The 16,635-nt window shown below is 45.5% G+C and overlaps 1 protein-coding gene and 1 non-coding gene across 3 annotated transcripts in view; both read left to right on the top strand.

Moving 5' to 3' along the window:
* The first annotated feature begins 4,373 nt into the window (after positions 1-4,373).
* LOC121102971 lies at positions 4,374-4,482 on the top strand. Its single transcript, XR_005835128.1, has one exon. It is a non-coding gene; the product is annotated as a U6 spliceosomal RNA (small nuclear RNA).
* Positions 4,483-6,444: 1,962 nt separating this feature from the next.
* Positions 6,445-16,635, top strand: part of CLPB (caseinolytic mitochondrial matrix peptidase chaperone subunit B) — a 138,167-nt gene continuing 127,976 nt past the window's right edge. For both annotated transcript variants that reach the window (XM_008707307.2, XM_008707308.2), the window contains exons 1-2: positions 6,445-6,907; positions 10,483-10,534. In XM_008707307.2, coding sequence (XP_008705529.1) covers positions 6,505-6,907; positions 10,483-10,534 — 455 coding nt within the window. In that variant the 5' untranslated portion in view covers positions 6,445-6,504. The remainder of the gene's footprint in view (positions 6,908-10,482; positions 10,535-16,635) is intronic.

Genomic DNA, 16,635 nt, shown 5'->3' with positions numbered 1-16,635 from the left:
TTTCAGTGCCCGGCACTTCACAGATGTTCTATAAATGAGGTTCAATATTACTGAAACTTTGCTTTAAAGGGTTGGACAAACACACAGGGTAGGCATTAACAAATATGTGTTGGGGGGTGCCTGGGTGGCACAGCGGTTAAAGCGTCTGCCTTCAGCTCAGGGCGTGATCCCGGCGTTCTGGGATCGAGCCCCACATCAGGCTCCTCCTCTATGAGCCTGCTTCTTCCTCTCCCAGTTTCCCTGCTTGTGTTCCCTCTCTCGCTGGCTGTCTCTATCTCTGTCAAATAAATAAATAAAATCTTTAAAAAAAAAACAAATATGTGTTGGGAGGAAGGGACTGGGGTGGAGTGGAATGGTGAAAATTCTTCCTGATTTTAACAATATTTAGCAGCACTATCTTAGAAGTCCACAAGATGTCAGTGTTTCCACATGAGAAGTGATGCAGCAGTCTGAAACTAAATGTACTCCCACTACCTGATACTGGAAGTAAACATAAAGTGAATATTGATACAGAAATAAGAGAAATTGGTTGATTGGTTGGTTGATTTGATTGAACAGGCAGTATACGCACATGGTACAAAATTGAAAAGCTGTGTGCAACGGAAAGTAAACCCTCCTTCCAGCTCTACTTCTCTCCTTATCCCCCAGCTCCATCTCGTCCACCCCAAGGGCAACTGTTTTTATTACCCTTCCATAGATATCCTAAGTATTTAAGCACATAAATGTACATATCTAATTTTCCAGTAACACCAATGGTTGTATACAACTGTTCAGTTCCTTGATTTTTTTTTCTACTTCAGGTATCTCAGAGTGTTCCATATTAAAAGAGATAAGCTTTACTCCATTAAAGAAATAATATTGCATAGTTTCGCTGTACCTTAATGCATTTAATCGAACTCCTATTGATGGATATTCAGCCAACAGGCTGTTGAGTCCAGTGAGGACTGTTTGGGATATTTCTCTTGCCTCTCGCTATGTCAAATAGCCCAAAACATTCCTCATTTTACGCATGGCAAGTCTATCTATGTTTTAAATCCCGATGTTTGATATTGTTGGTCAGCTAGCCCTTTGTTGAGGTTGTGCCCATTTACATTCCTACGAACACTGTGTCTTTTTCTTCACAAACTTGCCACAGGTATTATATATATAATATACTTAACTATACATATATACTTAATACATATGCTTCAAATATATTTAAAGATATATATATGCCAATCTGATAGGTGAACCATGTCTTATAGTTTGGGTTTTTTTAAGTTACCTCTACACCCATCATGGGGCTCGAACTCGTAACCCCGAGATCAAGAGTTGCATGCTCCACTGACTGAGCCAGCCAGGCACCCCTTATGTTACAGTTTTTATTTTATTTTTTAATTTTTATTTCATTTCTTTATTAGAGAGAGAGAGTGTGGGTGAGAGCTCTGGGGGTGGGGGTGGGGGAGAGAGAGACTCCTTAGGCAGACTCCATAGTCTGGGTGTGGGGCTCGATTCCACAGCCCTGGGATCATGGCCTGAGCCAAAATCAAAAGTCCGACACTTAACCAACTAAGCCACCCAGGTGCCCCTTATCTTATCGTTTTTAAAAACACTTTGTTGAGGTGTAATTGACATGCAATAAACTGCACATGTTTAAAGTATAAATTTGATGAATTTTGGCATTTGTGTCCTTGTGAACCATCACCACAGCCAATATAATAAACATATCCATCATCCCCAAAGGTTTCCTTGTGTCCTTTTGTAATCCTTCTCCCCCCACACCTCCCTTCGCACCCACCCCCATACAACCCCTGGTCTGCTTTGTGTTACCATAAATTAGATTTTATTTTCTAGACTCTTACATAAATGGGATAATACAGCATGCGGTCTTTTTTCTTCCTTCCTTCCTTCCTTCCTTCCTTCCTTCCTTCCTTCCTTCCTTCCTTCCTTCCTTCCTTTTTTAAAGTTTTGTTTATTTATTTGACAGGAGAGAATGAGAGAGAGAGAGCACAAGCAGGGAGTCTGACTCGGCCTGATTCCAGGACCCTGGGATCATGACCTGAGCCAAAGGCAGCTGCTTAACCAGCTGAGCCACCCAGGTGCCCCTGCAGTCTTTTTTCTTAATCTCACTTCTTTCACTCAGCATAATTATTTTGAGATTTATCCATGTCATCTCATCTATCAATAGTTGATTCCTTTCTATTGCTAAGTAGTGTTCCACTGTATGGATCCACTACAATTTGTTTATACATTCTTGTTTCAGTAGACATTTAGGTTGCTTCTTTTTGCTTGTAGCAGATTTAAAAAAAAAAAAAATTAATCACCTGTTTTTGTTGTTGTTTTAAAGATTTTATTTTTAAGTAATCTCTACAGCCAATGTGTGGCTCAGACTCACAACCCTGAGACCCAGAGTCACATCCTCCTCCAACTGAGCCAGCCACGTGTCCCCGGTTGTTTCCAGCTTTTAACTATCATGAATAAAATATTCATGACCAAGTCTTTGCATGGACATCAGTTTCTCTTGGGTAAATACCTAGAAGTGGAATGGCTGAATCATAGGGTAGATGTATGTTTAACTTTTAAGGAAACCGCCAAACTGTTTTCCAAAGAAATTCTGTCATTTTACATTCATTCCCATTAGCAGCGCCCTACATTCTCACCGGTATTTGGCAGGGTCAGTCTTTTGCATTTTAGACGTTCTAGTAGATATGCAGTGGTTATTTACTGTGGTTTTTATTTTCATTTGCCTAATGAATAGTGGTGATTTTATTGAGGGTCTTTTTGTGTGTTTATTTTATTTCACTTTGGTGAAGTGTCTATTCAGATATTTTTCCTGTGTTAAAAATTGGGTCATTTTCTTATTACTGTATTGAGTTTTGAGAATCCTTTTTATTTGGTGCAAGTCTTTTATTGGATATATAATTTACAAATATTTTCTCCCCTTTATGGTTTCTCTGTTCACTCACTCTCTCCCTCTTTAAGATGTATTTATTTTAGAGAGAGAGAGGGAGAGAGTGCAAGCAAGGGAAAGGGCAGAGGGAGAGAGAGAATCCTAAAGCAGACTCCCCACTGAGTATGGAGACCCCTGATGCTAGATCCCAGGACCCTGAGACCATGACCTGAGCAGAAATCAAGAGTCAGCTGCTTAACTGACTGAGCTACCCAGGTGCCCCTGTGTTCATTCTCTTAACAGTGGCTTTTGAAGAGCAAAAGTTCTTAATTTTGACGAAGTCAAATTTTATCTTTTTTTAATGGATGTTTTGGTATTGTATCTAAGAAATCTTTGCCTCACTGAATGTCAGAAAGGTTTTCTTCATTGTTTTCTTCTAGAAGTTTTAGACTTTAGGTTTTACATTTAGGTCTATAATCCATTTTGAGATGATTTTTGTTTATGGTATAAGATATGGATCAATATAGCTTTAATTTGTACATGTCTTATCATGGGTATAGTTGAGCATATTTTCATATGTTAAAATACAACTTGTATTTTTTTTCTTGTGAGCTCTTTGGTCAAGTCCTTTGCTTGAGGTTACTAAGTTTGGATATGCAGTTCATGGAAGTGGAAGGTGAAATCTGGCACACCGCTCTTTTTCTAATTCATCCTCAGGGAGACCATTCTTTACTTTGCACAAAGGCACAGTATAAGCCAGCATAGGCATTGCCCTTGTCCATTTGTTTCTTGTGTGGTAGCCTTTGGATATTTTATAGGAGTTATCTGTATTACTTAGCCCTTCATCACTGTGGTACAGATACGTTCTTTTCCCGTATTGTTATTTTTTCACTGTGTATATTTTTCACTGTGTATATTTCACTATCAGAATTACTATTTTTGTAGAGACAAATATATCTATCTTTTCTATTGTGGGTTCTGAATTTTGTGTCACACCTAGAAAGCTTCCCTACTCTGGTTATTTAATTACTTTATCTTTGCTTCTCCTTCAACCCTGCCTTACCTCCCTCGTGGATGTTGTGAAAATCAAATGAGGGAATCAATGGGTAAGTGCTTTGAAAATTACGCAGCGATTGCAAGTTACTCAGTAAACTGAAGGGTGCCGGAAAGCGCCTGAAGTAGGAGGGGTCGAGCACTGCACACTCCTACCATCTTGTGACCCACCTGATAATGGGACGTCAGAGATTGCCCTTCTGGCTGAGACCAGCCCTAAGTTGGGAAGCACAAGGATTCTAAGAATACAGGGAGGGTGAAGCTGCTATAGTGAGTAGAGTGGTTAATAAGACAAGATGTTCTGGGAATCTCTTAAAATAGGAAGGTCAAAATGCTTTTGCTATCGAGTACTTTAAGAAGTCATTCGTCCATTTAATAGCTGTTTACTGAGTGCCTTACTAAAGGATCGGAAATGAGGAACTCCATCTCTGCCCTCCAGAAGTTTAGAGTAGGCTGCTCACTTTGGCAGCCCATATACTAAAATGGGAACACCACAGAGAAGATTAGCATGGCCCCTGCCCAAGGATGACACGCAAATCCGTTAAATGTTCCATATTTTTAAGAATGAAATCTTGCCATTTACAACAACATGGATGGGGCTAGGGAGTATTATGCTAAGCGGAGTTAAGTCAGTTAGAGAAAGACAAATACCATATGATTTCACTCATATGTGGAATTTAGGAAACAAAACAAATAAACAAAAGGGGGATAAAAAGAGAGAGGGAGGCAAACCAAGAAACAGACTCTTAACTGTAGAGAACGAACTGATGGCTACCAGAGGGGAGGGGGTGTGTGTGAAATAGGTGATGTGGACTAAGAAGGGCACTTGCTGTAATGAGCACCAGTGTTGTCGGAAGTGTTGAATCACTATGTTGTACACCTGAAACTAATATTACACTGTATGTTAACCGACTGGAATTTAAATAAAAACTGAAAGTTTAGAGTAGGGAATCCAATGCACCCTCAATGCAGGGAAAACAATGTTAGCTGCCATTTCTGGAAGATCTAATGTGAGCTAGGGACGTTGGTGGTCTACATATCATCTCATTTAATACAAGCAATCCTCTTGAAGGTAGATAGTATTATCTTTTATAATAATGAGGAAATTAACAATGAGAAAGGTAAGGAAGTTTGTCCAAGGTCACACATATAGTAAATGCAAGAGTCAAAATTGAAATCCAGGTCTGCCTGCACTCCAAAGCTTATATTCATTTCCCCCATGATAATAAGGCGGGAGTAATCCTTTTACCAAAGGAATATTTATTGAGCAGCTCTTTCTGTTCCAGACATTGTTCTGAGTGCTAGTAATGTAAGAGAGAAAAAACAAAGTCCCTGTTTTGTGGGGCTCATATTCTATTAGAGAAAGACAATAAACACAACAAATTTTCAGTATGTCAGGTGGTAAGTACTGTGAAGAAAAATCAGGCAAGATAGGAAGGATGTGGGAAAGAGAATTGCTATTCTAAATAAAATCGTCAGAGAAGGCTCTGATAATACGAAGTTTGAAGCAGAGACCTAAGGGAAGGGCAGAAGTAAGAGATGGGACTGGCATAAAAGAAGAGCTTCCTCCTTTGCCTGCTTGTGGGTTCAGTCTGAAAAAGGGAAGAAATGGGGGTGCAGATATTGGGCTCCAAGTTAGAAGACGTGAGCTTTATTTATTGATTAGCAATTTTTTTCCCACCTCGGAGATGAAATTCCCTTTCCTGTAGACAGGAATAATATTCGTTGCCCAGCTTCCCCGTATGCAGCTATCATGAGATACGATGCAACAACCCACGCTAAAACACTTTGAAAATAACACGAGAGAACGCAAGACTAAGAGCTCTTCAACCGAAAGGAAGTCTGTGTAGGAAAATAAAGAGAATTGCTATTACAGGTGTTCTGGTTACCCCAGACATCTTTTTTGAAAAGATGTCCCAGGTTAAAAAGAGAAATAGGGGGCGTCTGGGTGGCACAGCGGTTGGGCGTCTGCCTTCGGCTCAGGGTGTGATCCCGGCGCTATGGGATCGAGCCCCACATCAGGCTCCTCCACTATGAGCCTGCTTCTTCCTCTCCCACTCCCCCTGCTTGTGTTCCCTCTCTCGCTGGCTGTCTCTACCCTGTCGAATAAATAAAATCTTTAAAAAAAAAAAAGAGAGAAATAGGCTAAAAGAAATAAGCATACGTTTCATAACAGGCGTCTGCTGAAGATCCTTGTTTGACTTGCAGTAGTCAGAAACTGCGTCGCATATTTTAACTAAACTTGGCAGGAAGCTCTGGGATTCGAACCTTAATTCTAATCTCCACGTTCTACCCAGACATTTCCGCTCTTACCACGCCCCCTCACTCGAACTCCATTTCCCAACATGCACCAGGGTCCTTAAAGTTGGCAGTCATTGTGACGCGAGTTCCACAGCTTTCTGGGAAATGTAGTTTATTCGTTCTCCAGCTGCGGAAAAAATCTAAGGCTGTGGACTACCACTCCCGTGAAGTAATGCGGAATTCCACCGCGTTCGCGGCGTCTTCGAACGCGCCGCGGCAGCCATGTTGGACGCGGCCAGCACAGGGGCCGGCACCAGGGGGTAATCGAAGCAGCTGTCACGATGCTGGGGTCCCTGGTCTTGAGGAGAACAGCGCCGGCACCGCGGCTCCTGCTCCAGCTGCTTAGGTCTCCATCGCTCCGGAGTCATGGAAGTGCCTCCAGCCAGAGTGTGACCACCGCGGGCCGCGGGGAGCCGCAGTGGCTGAGAGCGGCCGTCGGGGGGCGCCCTGAAGCATCGCCGGTCTTCCTCCCCCGAGAAGGGGCAGCCACCTGGGGGCGCCAGGGAGGACGCACCGAGACCCAGTGCCTCGTAGACGCAACATGGGGACGTCTTCCTAGCCCAGAAGAAACACTCCCGGGACAGGACAGCTGGAACGGGGTCCCCAACAGGGCCGGACTGAGCATGTGGGCCCTGGCCACAGCGCTGGTGGTTCATTGTTACAGCAAGAACCCGTCCAACAAGGGTGATTATCGGGGCAGTCTGGTTTCGAGGAAGACAGAGGCGGGAGGAGTGACCTGACTCCGTATCTTTGGAGGGCAGGAGTTGCTTATAGATTTAGACCAGCAGAGCTTCAGTCCTGGAGGGGACTCAGACAGACATCGTCTGGTTACTGGGGCAGGGTGGTGACCTGGAGAGCTCAGTGCCTCTGAGTTGTATAACTTTCTATTGTAAGTCAGCTCCCTTCTTTGGGCATTACTTTGTCCATCTGTACAATGGAAACATTGAATGAGACATCTAAAATTAGAGCATGGTCCTTTTATGCCCTAATATTCTGCCTGGTCCAATTCCTCTCTTAAGAGGTCTTCAGGAAACCGCCGTGTGTTCTAATGGCAACTACTAGATAGTTTAGAGAAGTTTCCCCCTGAAAGGTGGCCTAGGAAAGGCAGTAGAGACTTGGTTTCAGTACCACATTTGCCACTGCTCACCCCTTGCTCCTCTCTGGTTTCAGGTTCCCCCTTTACACAGTAAAGAATGATTTCTCAGTACTTTTACAGTGCTGTTATTTTGAATCTTGGAGCTCAGCAGTCTGAGTCTGCCCATCAGATTCCCAGAGGTTTTGTTGTCTCTGGTCTCAGGTGTGAGGTGATTTGCCAAGCCAGGCAGTTGGCAGGAGAAGAAAAACAAGGAAGTTGGATCCTTAGAGACCCAAAGCAACCATGGGGGCTGGCCTACCCCGGTTTGCATCTCACCTGGGTGCAAGGAGTTGAGCAGGGACTGGGAGAGCAGGCAGCCAGACTTCTGGCCTACATGAGTCCAACCACTCAGGTTCTCAGTAGTTCCTCTGGGGGAAAGGCTGGAAGCATGGTGTTCATAGGTTCCATGCATCCCAAGCTCTGAGACTTGGGAGCAAGAGTGGGGACTGCCTTGAACTAAGTTTGTTTAGCAGGATGTGGCCAACTGTAAAGGAGGGGTCCTGGATTGGAAGTAAGGATCTCTGGGATCTTGTTCTGGTTCTACCTTTAACTCCCATTGTGACTTTGGGCTCTTGCTTCTCATCCTCACTGGCCCTGTTTGCTCATCTGCAAAATGAAGATGTTGAAATAGAGACTCTAAGGGCTCTTCTAGCTTAGGCATGCTATAATTATATAATTTTGAGCATTTTTTGAATACCCTCTGTGAGCCCAATTTTGGGAGTTGTGGAACTCCTAACAGCACAAAGTCATTTAAGGAGACAGTGCAGGCAGTTATGCCTATGGGTCCGGTGAGTGGTCTGACAATGCATTGTTGGGGGATTGGAGGGCCAGCAGGGTCAGGAAAGCATTCCTGGAAGACTGGAGACCCCTCCCTGGTGGATGGGGAATTTGAACTTGATGAGTTCTGTAGGATGAGGCAAGAGATGAAAAGGAGAGTGACATTGTGAACTCCATGAAAGCAAGGAATGCAGCTTATCTTTTTTTTTTTTTAGGTTGATACAAGTTCCTTTCCCTAATACTTTCACATTGTCCAGCATAACATTGGAATTTATTTTTTTAGGTACTCTGTAGATGTGTCTTGAGTTGGATTGTATTGCATGCAGAGGCTTCATGGATATGGGAGTCACAGGTCAGCATGGTGTGTGCAGGGGCTAGCAGGGTAGCCAGCCTGATTGGAGGACAGGGGGTCTGGATGTCAGGCAAGAGGGTTTATGGAAGGTTTGGAATTTCTCCTGTGGGCAGTGGAGAGCCATGGAAAGTGGGCAGGGAATGCCCTGCGGCTAGTATGCTTAGATGAATTGGAGGAGGTGTCCAGGGTCTTGCCTTAGAGGTTCCTGGGGACTCCAATCTGGACTTTGTCTACTTTCTAAAGTAAGTAATGACCACAACCATGATCACTTCCAACCTTCAGACTTTTCTAGCCGATGCTGTCCCCTGATTTGGAGTTACAAGCTCAGGCCCTCCGTACCGTGCAGTAGAAACTGTACCTTGTGGGAGCCAGGAGGCCCTGATTCTCAGCTCCTTTTCATTCCCCCTGTGACCTTGCAGAACCGACTTCTTTCTGCAGAGTGAGGGAGGAGTGCATACAGTGATCTCTGAGGAAGCTTTGTTCCCCTTCCCACTGAGGGCTGCCTAAGCATCCCTGGATGTGTGCTTGGAGAACCATGGGGGAAGATAACCAGGAAAGACCTCTCCCTGGAGTCTAGGCTGGCAAGTGGGGTGAAGACACTAACGTTTGAACCACAGATCTGGTTTGCATATGCATGACAAGGTGGCTTTCTTATCCCTGCTCTACAGATAAGGAAACTGAGGCTCAGGAGGTTAGATGAGTTGGCCAGGTCATACAGCAAGTAAGTGGCAGAATTGGGGTGGGAGCCCAGGTCTGTCTGTCTCCATATCCTGCTCTTTCTACCCTACTGCAATGTCTCCTCTCATGTTTTTTTGGGTGAGTCTCTTGGCTGGACTGAGAACTCCCTGAGGCACGGCTGGGTATGAGTCTCTGCAGTGTTCAACAATGGAGCTCAGAACCATGCTGGGCACGTAGGGCTCCGTGACTCTTTGAAAAAGTCTTGCCTCTACTATTTAGTTTTCCTGAGTCACGCAGTTTTTCTTTGTGGCCACAAGGTGGTGCCAAAAGCCTGCAGGCTGCTCAGGCCCGGCCTGGCTTAGCATTGCTTTTCTGCTAGGTGATTGCTAAGGGATTGCAACTCCTCTGCTTTGGGTCTTCCTTTGCTGAGCTTGGTACCGAGGAGTTGGCAGATTTTTCAATCATCATTTCATCTCCTTGGCATCCTTGTGAGGCTTGCCAGGGCAAGGATTATTGCATCTACTTTATAGTCACGGAAGCTGGAGTTGAGAGGGAAAGGGGCAGCCTAGGGAGTAGGGAGCAGATGGTTGGGCCTCCTGACTCCTGGTCAAGGCTCTAAACTGAGGAGCCCACACCCCTGCCTGCTCCTCTGTGCAGGGTTGCTGACTTGTGACGTGAGATTCAAAACTAGGCTGAGAAATCAGAGTTGGGGGAGAAAGTGGGACAAGGTAGGGGAATGGTTAATAACAATGACAGCCATGTGAAACATATTAGTCCGAGCTTTCCAGTTAATGAAGAGTGAAGGGATTCACGTATCACGCATTTGCCGTAGGTAGCACATAGTTGCTAGCATTTTGCCTGGGTCACCTGTATGATAAGAGTTACGTGTTTGGGCTCTATAATGGATGTGGAAGACAGGTTAACAGCGGCTACCACATAAGCAGGAGATGATTAGCTTTCTCTTTATATACCTTGGAATCATTTCCCTCGTTAAAGCCCATGTTTCTTTCCTTTTTTTTTTCTTTTTGATTTATTTTTTTATTTTAGGGGGGAGGGGCAGAGAGAGAGGGAGAGAAAAACCCAGGCCAACTCCACACTTAGCGTGGAGCCCAACACGGGGCTCGATCTCAGGACCCTGAAATCAGGACTCTAGCCGAAACCAAGAGTCAGACGATTAACTGACTGTACCACCCAGGCACCCCAAAGCCCACGTTTCTGAAGTGCTTCCATTTCCATTGTTTTATTGGGCCCTCCATGCAGCTAGCTCTGAGGGTAGGTCCTGGCCAGGGATCTGACCAGTGCCCCCTTTCTTTTCAGATGCCGCCCTGATGGAAGCTGCTCGTGCCAACAATGTCCAAGAAGTCAGCAGGTGAGTGTCGATCCCCAGGACTTGCTCTCCCCGACAAGAGGGCCTGAGCTGGGTGAACCCCTTCCTCCAGTGATGACTGCTTTGGAGGAGATCCTCACACTCATCTGGGAAGTGAATCCTGTAACTTCCCTATAGTCGCAGTCACCTGGGCTCCCTTGGCCCAGGTCAACCCTTAGATTTTTTAAGTTAGGGAGTCAGCCCTGTGTCTCCCTTTTTCTTGACCCCAAACATCTCTGGATCCTTCCACTGTTTTGTTCTTAGCAGGGCATGGTTTAGAGTCCCCTCCACATCCTGTGCGTTCTTTATTGAATCTTCCAATTTGTTCTTATATGTTCGTGGAACTGGCGATGTGTTATTGTTTGTTGCCTGGACGGGGTACAGATGGGCACCCATGGAGAGGTTTGGGGATTTGGGAAGGAGCTGGAAGAAGCCTTTCTGCCAGGTCTTCTGGGGCTAAAAAGGTTTTCCTTTTTTTAAATTAAATTAAATTAATTTATTTGACAGGGAGAGAGAGAGAGAAAGAGTACACAAGCAGGGGGAGCAGCAGAGGGAGAGGGAGAAGCAGGCTCCCTGCTGTGCAGGGAGCCCGATGTGGGGCTCGACCCCAGGATCATGACCCGAGCCGAAGGCAGACGTTCAACCGACTAAGCCACCCAGGTGCTCCTGGAAAGGTCTTCCTGAAGGGCTGGGGTGCACATGCTGGGCTTCTGCTCAGGGGCTGACTGCATTCTTCTAGCCTGCCTGGCTCAGTTGGGCCCCTTAGGACCACTAGCAGGTTGGATCTGAGGTTTGTTCTTGCGCAGTGACAGGACTCAGGTCTGGGCAGTCTGTGTCCAGGATAAATGCTCAGACCAGGGCCGACACAAGGCTTCAGTATGGGGCAGTTGGTTAGGGGTAGAGGTTTTATTCTTGGTGAAACTAGTGACTTGCACTGGGCCTCATCTTGGCCTTTTTTGGCCCTTTGTATAAAGTGAGGTGGCCATAGGCTACCCCCCTTCCCTGCTGCCATGTCACCATTTTAGACAGGGAGTCCTGTGTTTTGGGTGGCTGCCCCTGCATCCAGGGCCACGCTCTTGGTGCTCCTCCTGAACATATAACGAAGTGTTGAAAGGCAGCTGCAGCCCCCACCAAGACTTACTGCTTTGATTCCCTTTCATTTTATCTGCAGCATTATTATTGATTCTCAAGGGTGCTTTTGAGTATTAATGTTCAAGGCTTAGTTTTTAATAAACCACTTTTGGAAGTATGGGCTGGGAGTTGTTTCGTAGCCAAATAAATATGATGGAGCAATAGTTTAATAAACATGCGATGATGCATCTTAAAAACCAAGCACAGATGTCAGCTCGTTGTTATAAGAGCCATTCATAACTGCCAGCTGTGCCTGATATCTTCATTTCCCCAGAAACAGCTGAGCCTGCCTTCCTTCTGCTGCAGTAGAAGGGAGTGAGGGGGCAAAACTGGCTGTGCCCCCTCCTCTCAGGCCTTTGCTGACCCTCAGATCGCCTGTCAGTGATTGGTCAGCCCTCCTCCTGAGGACCGCCAGGCTGCTGCTTTCCTCTGGCAGCCCAGTTTAGGTGGTGTATTTGCAAAGCAGCAATGCTGTGAATCCACTTTTCCAGCACCCAGGGGAGGCTGTTTAGCCTATTCCATTAAGCCCCTGAGTGTTGATTATTTTAGCTCTTTCAAATACACGTTTTTCTACTAGCAATTAATTCTTGTCAAAAGAATGCAGAAAGTGATTGAATTTCTGGTGTGTGTGATGCAGAACATCCCTTCTTGCCTGTGTGGGTAGCATTTGTAAGGGCCTTTCGTGTGTGTCTCCAGTCTCTAGCTGCTTTTCTCCTGCCTCCAGTTGTCTCATCTCTTTTGGTCATGATGACTCAGAGTCTCCTTTCACCCCTTGTAAGGGAGTCAGATGAGCAAGGCACAGAGCCTGACTTTCAGCACGGCAGTCTTACCCCTCCTCTTCTTACCTCCTGTGTCCCCCTACGCCTCTGAAGCAGAGAGTAGGGAACAATCTGAGCAAAGGCAGGTGACAGGAGGTGCTGGCTGGCTGCTGCGCCCAGTGTCACGTTGGTGCTGCTGAGGTGGTGCTTGAGCCGCGCTGCAAGTTATGGGGAAAGAGGGCAGGTGGTTTGAGAGAAGCCAGTGTGCATGGCTTCGAATTCCCGTGGTAGGGAGTCTTGAATTCTTATCCTAGAAGCAGTGGGGAGACGTGGAAGGTTTTTGAGCAGGGGAATGACCCAATTAGGATCATTCGGAAGAGTGAAGAATAAACAAGTGGGGAGAGGCTGTTTCAATAAGACAAATTCGGGGTGATAAAGGCCTGAATTAGGACATCCTTCCCTCCTCCTCACCCAAAAGAGTTCCTGCTTGTGAATGAGTGGGTAGGCCTCTGCTGGAGGGCACTGGAGATGGAGGGTGACCCAGGCTCTGGTCTCAAGGAAACAGACATGGAACATATCAATTACAGTTTTTGCTGCTAACAGAGCTAGGCCTAGAGGTGGAAGTGGGGAGAGCCTGACCATTCTTGCTAGAAGAACAGTTCTTTTGAATTCCTACAGTGGGTCTTTATTCAGCTTTTCTGTGCTCTAGACTCTGCATAGATGCTTCATGCTGCTCTTAGGTTCTTCGGTGTATTCTGTTTTTAGCTCCACCCAACAGACCTGCCTATAGCAGGATAGAGTCCCATTCTCAATTTTTAAAAACTACTTAAACGTTTTATACGTGGTTAGGTCACCAAGTATATGATCAGTACGGTCTACGATATCAGTATTTGGAATAAAACTCATCTGGTGGATAATACTGTCCTTTACCATTCTTTCCTCATTGCTGTCTCTGAGGATGTGTGCTCCGTGTGTCTCTGCCTTGATGTCCCCCAACCTTCCTTAGCCCTAGAGCCTTGGGAAAGCTCTGGATAGTGAAGGGCAGCAGCCTGAGGTTCTTCTCAGAGGGGAAGTCCTCCTCTTTAAGGACACTCTGGAATCTGAAGTTTCTAGGTCCTGGGTATGAGCCTTCTACACAGACCACCCCTCTATATTCAGTGCTCATTATCCTCTGCTTAAATTCTTCCAGACTCAGCTCAAGTGCTACAGCCCTTATGAAGCCTTCATTGACTCCTTCCACCTGGCTGTGATCTCCCCTTCCTTTGCCCCGCATCTCCCTTCTGGTCTAGGAGGGTTTGAAAGTCATCTGAAAAGGGCCATGCTGGCCTGCAGCAGGAGAATGATCCTTTTCTAGAAGAGAAGCTGGAGGTTGGGTGAGAGAACTAGGGCTGTCAGGACTAGGGAGGCGCTCAGTCCATGAACAGGAAAAGCGGCAAGGTTCACTGCTGCCCAAATTAGGAATCCTTATAGACAGCCTTATGAGACGATCAAGCCAACAGCTCTGGACAGTCACTCTGATGTGGGGGCACTGTTGTCCTGCTTTATGTGGTGCTTGCTAACTGTGTGTGTTGTGAGCTCACCTGGCTAGAGGGGCAGGGCAGGATCTGCCACTCGCCACATTCTGTTCTTGATATTAAGAAGGTTGTGAGCTAGACTTCACCTTAAACCACTGGATTGTGTGCCTCCCCAAGGCAGGGACAGGTGTGTTTCCCCACATCTCATACTCTATTCCCCAGCACAACAGAACTTGGGGAAAGTTGCTTTTTACTGACTTTTCAGCACACTTGAAGCAGGCAGTCCAGAGTCTTATTTCCATACTTCCATTGGCTGTATTAGAGGAAGGCTGGGTCCCTTCCTCTTCCCTTCCTTCTCTCCTCTTTTCTCCCTGTGTGGCAACCATTTCCCTCCTCCTCCCCCAAGGCACTTAAACCTTGTTAGTGTGTTTAGGTCTGACTCCTCAGGAGTGGAAGTCCTGTCCTGGGGCCCCTGTCCCACCTGTCAGCATCATGAGCATCTGGCCCTACTCCAGGGCTCAGCCCATGCCCAAGTCTGGCTCCTGGATGCAGGAACCACTCACCCGAAACCTAGGGCATAGGGCAGACTGAAGGCACATCTGTCCAGGCTTGGGCTGAGCCATGTGAGGAGCTGTCAGGGCTCGGAGAAGTGAGGCCGCCTATTCTTCTGATGGAGATCACATTTCCTTCAGAACAAACTTGAGTGAAAGACAACACCCCTACTCATTTCCCTTCTCCCAGCAGGGAGTTGGGCCTCTCTGCTGAGTGCATAACTCCGTTCTTCAGCCCAAACGTTCTGTAATGGAGGAACCCTGGTGATATCAATCTTGAACCTCAGATTGCCTGCCCCTTCCAAGATTTATTTGGTCATTGGACAAAATTTACAGAGCACCTGTCATGCTGCATCCTGTGCTTGGCACAGGGTACATCTGACCAGGCATGATTCCTGCCCTTAATGCAGGAGACTGGGGAAGACTGTGGGACCAGAGAAAGCATCCTAGAGGAAATGGCTTTAAATATTAGTAGGGCTTAGGAAACAGGAGAAGGAGAAGGCATTCCAGGCAAAGGGGGCCGCATGAGTGGTAGCACTGAGGCAAGAAACAGCCTAGGGTATGTATGGTATGGAGGGGGAATTATATATTGTTTGGTGTTGCTTGATCACAGTTTGAGGTCAGGAGGAACTGGAGAGAGGGAGGGACCTGGCCATGGAGGGCCTTGTCCATTTGTCCCTCAGTCATTCATCTGTCCAGACTGTCTTCTGTGCCTAGCCCTGAGCTGAATTCGTGTTGGTGGCAACACCATGAAGAAGGAGAAGCAATCCCTGTCCTGGAGCTGCTCACTAACTCCCTTCCTAAGGGAGGATGGGGCACGTGAGTCAAAACTGAGAACCAGCAAAACTAAGGCACATGTTATATGTTGCCTGACTTCTATGAGCTTAGATATCATGGAGATAATACCTATAACCCATAAAGTTGAGTATTTATTAATGACAGAAATAATACTTCATTTGACCAAGGTCTGTGAGTGCTTATTAGGAGCTAGGCATTGGGCTGAATGCTGGAAATGCAGTGGTGAACAAGATTGACACAGTCCCTGCCCTCTTGGTACTTACAGTCTAATTGGGAGCCAGTGACTAATTATGCAGACAAAACTTTGTAGTTCAAAATGAAGTGTAGCTTGTCTTTCCAACAAATGGTGCTGGGACAACTGGATATCCACGTGTAAATAATGCCGTTGGAGCCCTACCTCACTCATACACCAAAATTATCTCAAAATGCAATATAGACCTAAATTAAGAGCTAAAATTGTAAAACGCTTGAAACAGGAGTAAATCTTTGTGATCTTGGGTTAGGCAAAGCCATCTTAGATATAGCATCAGAAGCACAAGAAAACAGGGAAAAAGATAAATTGGACTTCATCAAAACTGAAAACTTTATGTTCAAAGGACACCTTCAAGAAAGTGAAAAAGACTCTCCCACAGAGTGGGAGAACATATTTGCAAATCATATATTTGATGAGAGATTTGTACCCAGAATAATATATAAAGAACTCTTCAACTGATCAATAAAAAGATAACTGAATTTAAAAATGGACAAGGAATCTGAAGAGATATTTGTCTAAGGAAGGTATTCAAATAAGCATACATGATACTCAGTATGCACGTAAAGATGCTTAACATCAGTAGTCAGTGGGGAAATGCTAAAACCACGGAGAGATACCACTTCACACCTATCAGGATGGTTGTAAGCAGAAAGATAATAGCAAGCGTTTGTCGGATGTGGAGAAATTGGAACCCTCACATATTGCTGTTGGGGATGTGAAATGGTGGAACTACTTTGGAAAAGGGTTGGCATTTCCTCAGTATGTTAAACATAGAGTTACCTATGACCCAGCACGTCTACTCCTAGGTACATAACCCAGAGAAAAGAAGACATGAACATGAATGTTCATAGCATTGTTATTCTTAATACCCCAAAGAGGAAGACAACCCCAAAGTTCATAAGTGGTTGAATGGATAAATAAAAATATGATACAGCTACAGAACAGAAGATTATTCATCAGTACAAAGGAATGAAGTATTGCTATTTGCTACAACATCGGTGAACCTTGAAAGCATTATGCATACTGAAAGAAGTCAGACAAAAAACCACATATCATATGATTCAATTTATATAAAGTATCCAGAATAGACAAATCCATA

This window comes from Ursus maritimus, unplaced genomic scaffold, assembly GCF_017311325.1.
Source record: "Ursus maritimus isolate PB19 unplaced genomic scaffold, ASM1731132v1 scaffold_16, whole genome shotgun sequence".
Taxonomy (NCBI): Eukaryota; Metazoa; Chordata; class Mammalia; order Carnivora; family Ursidae; genus Ursus; species Ursus maritimus.
The sequence above is the reverse complement of the archived record's forward strand: the minus strand, read 5'-3'. Positions and strand labels throughout refer to the sequence as shown.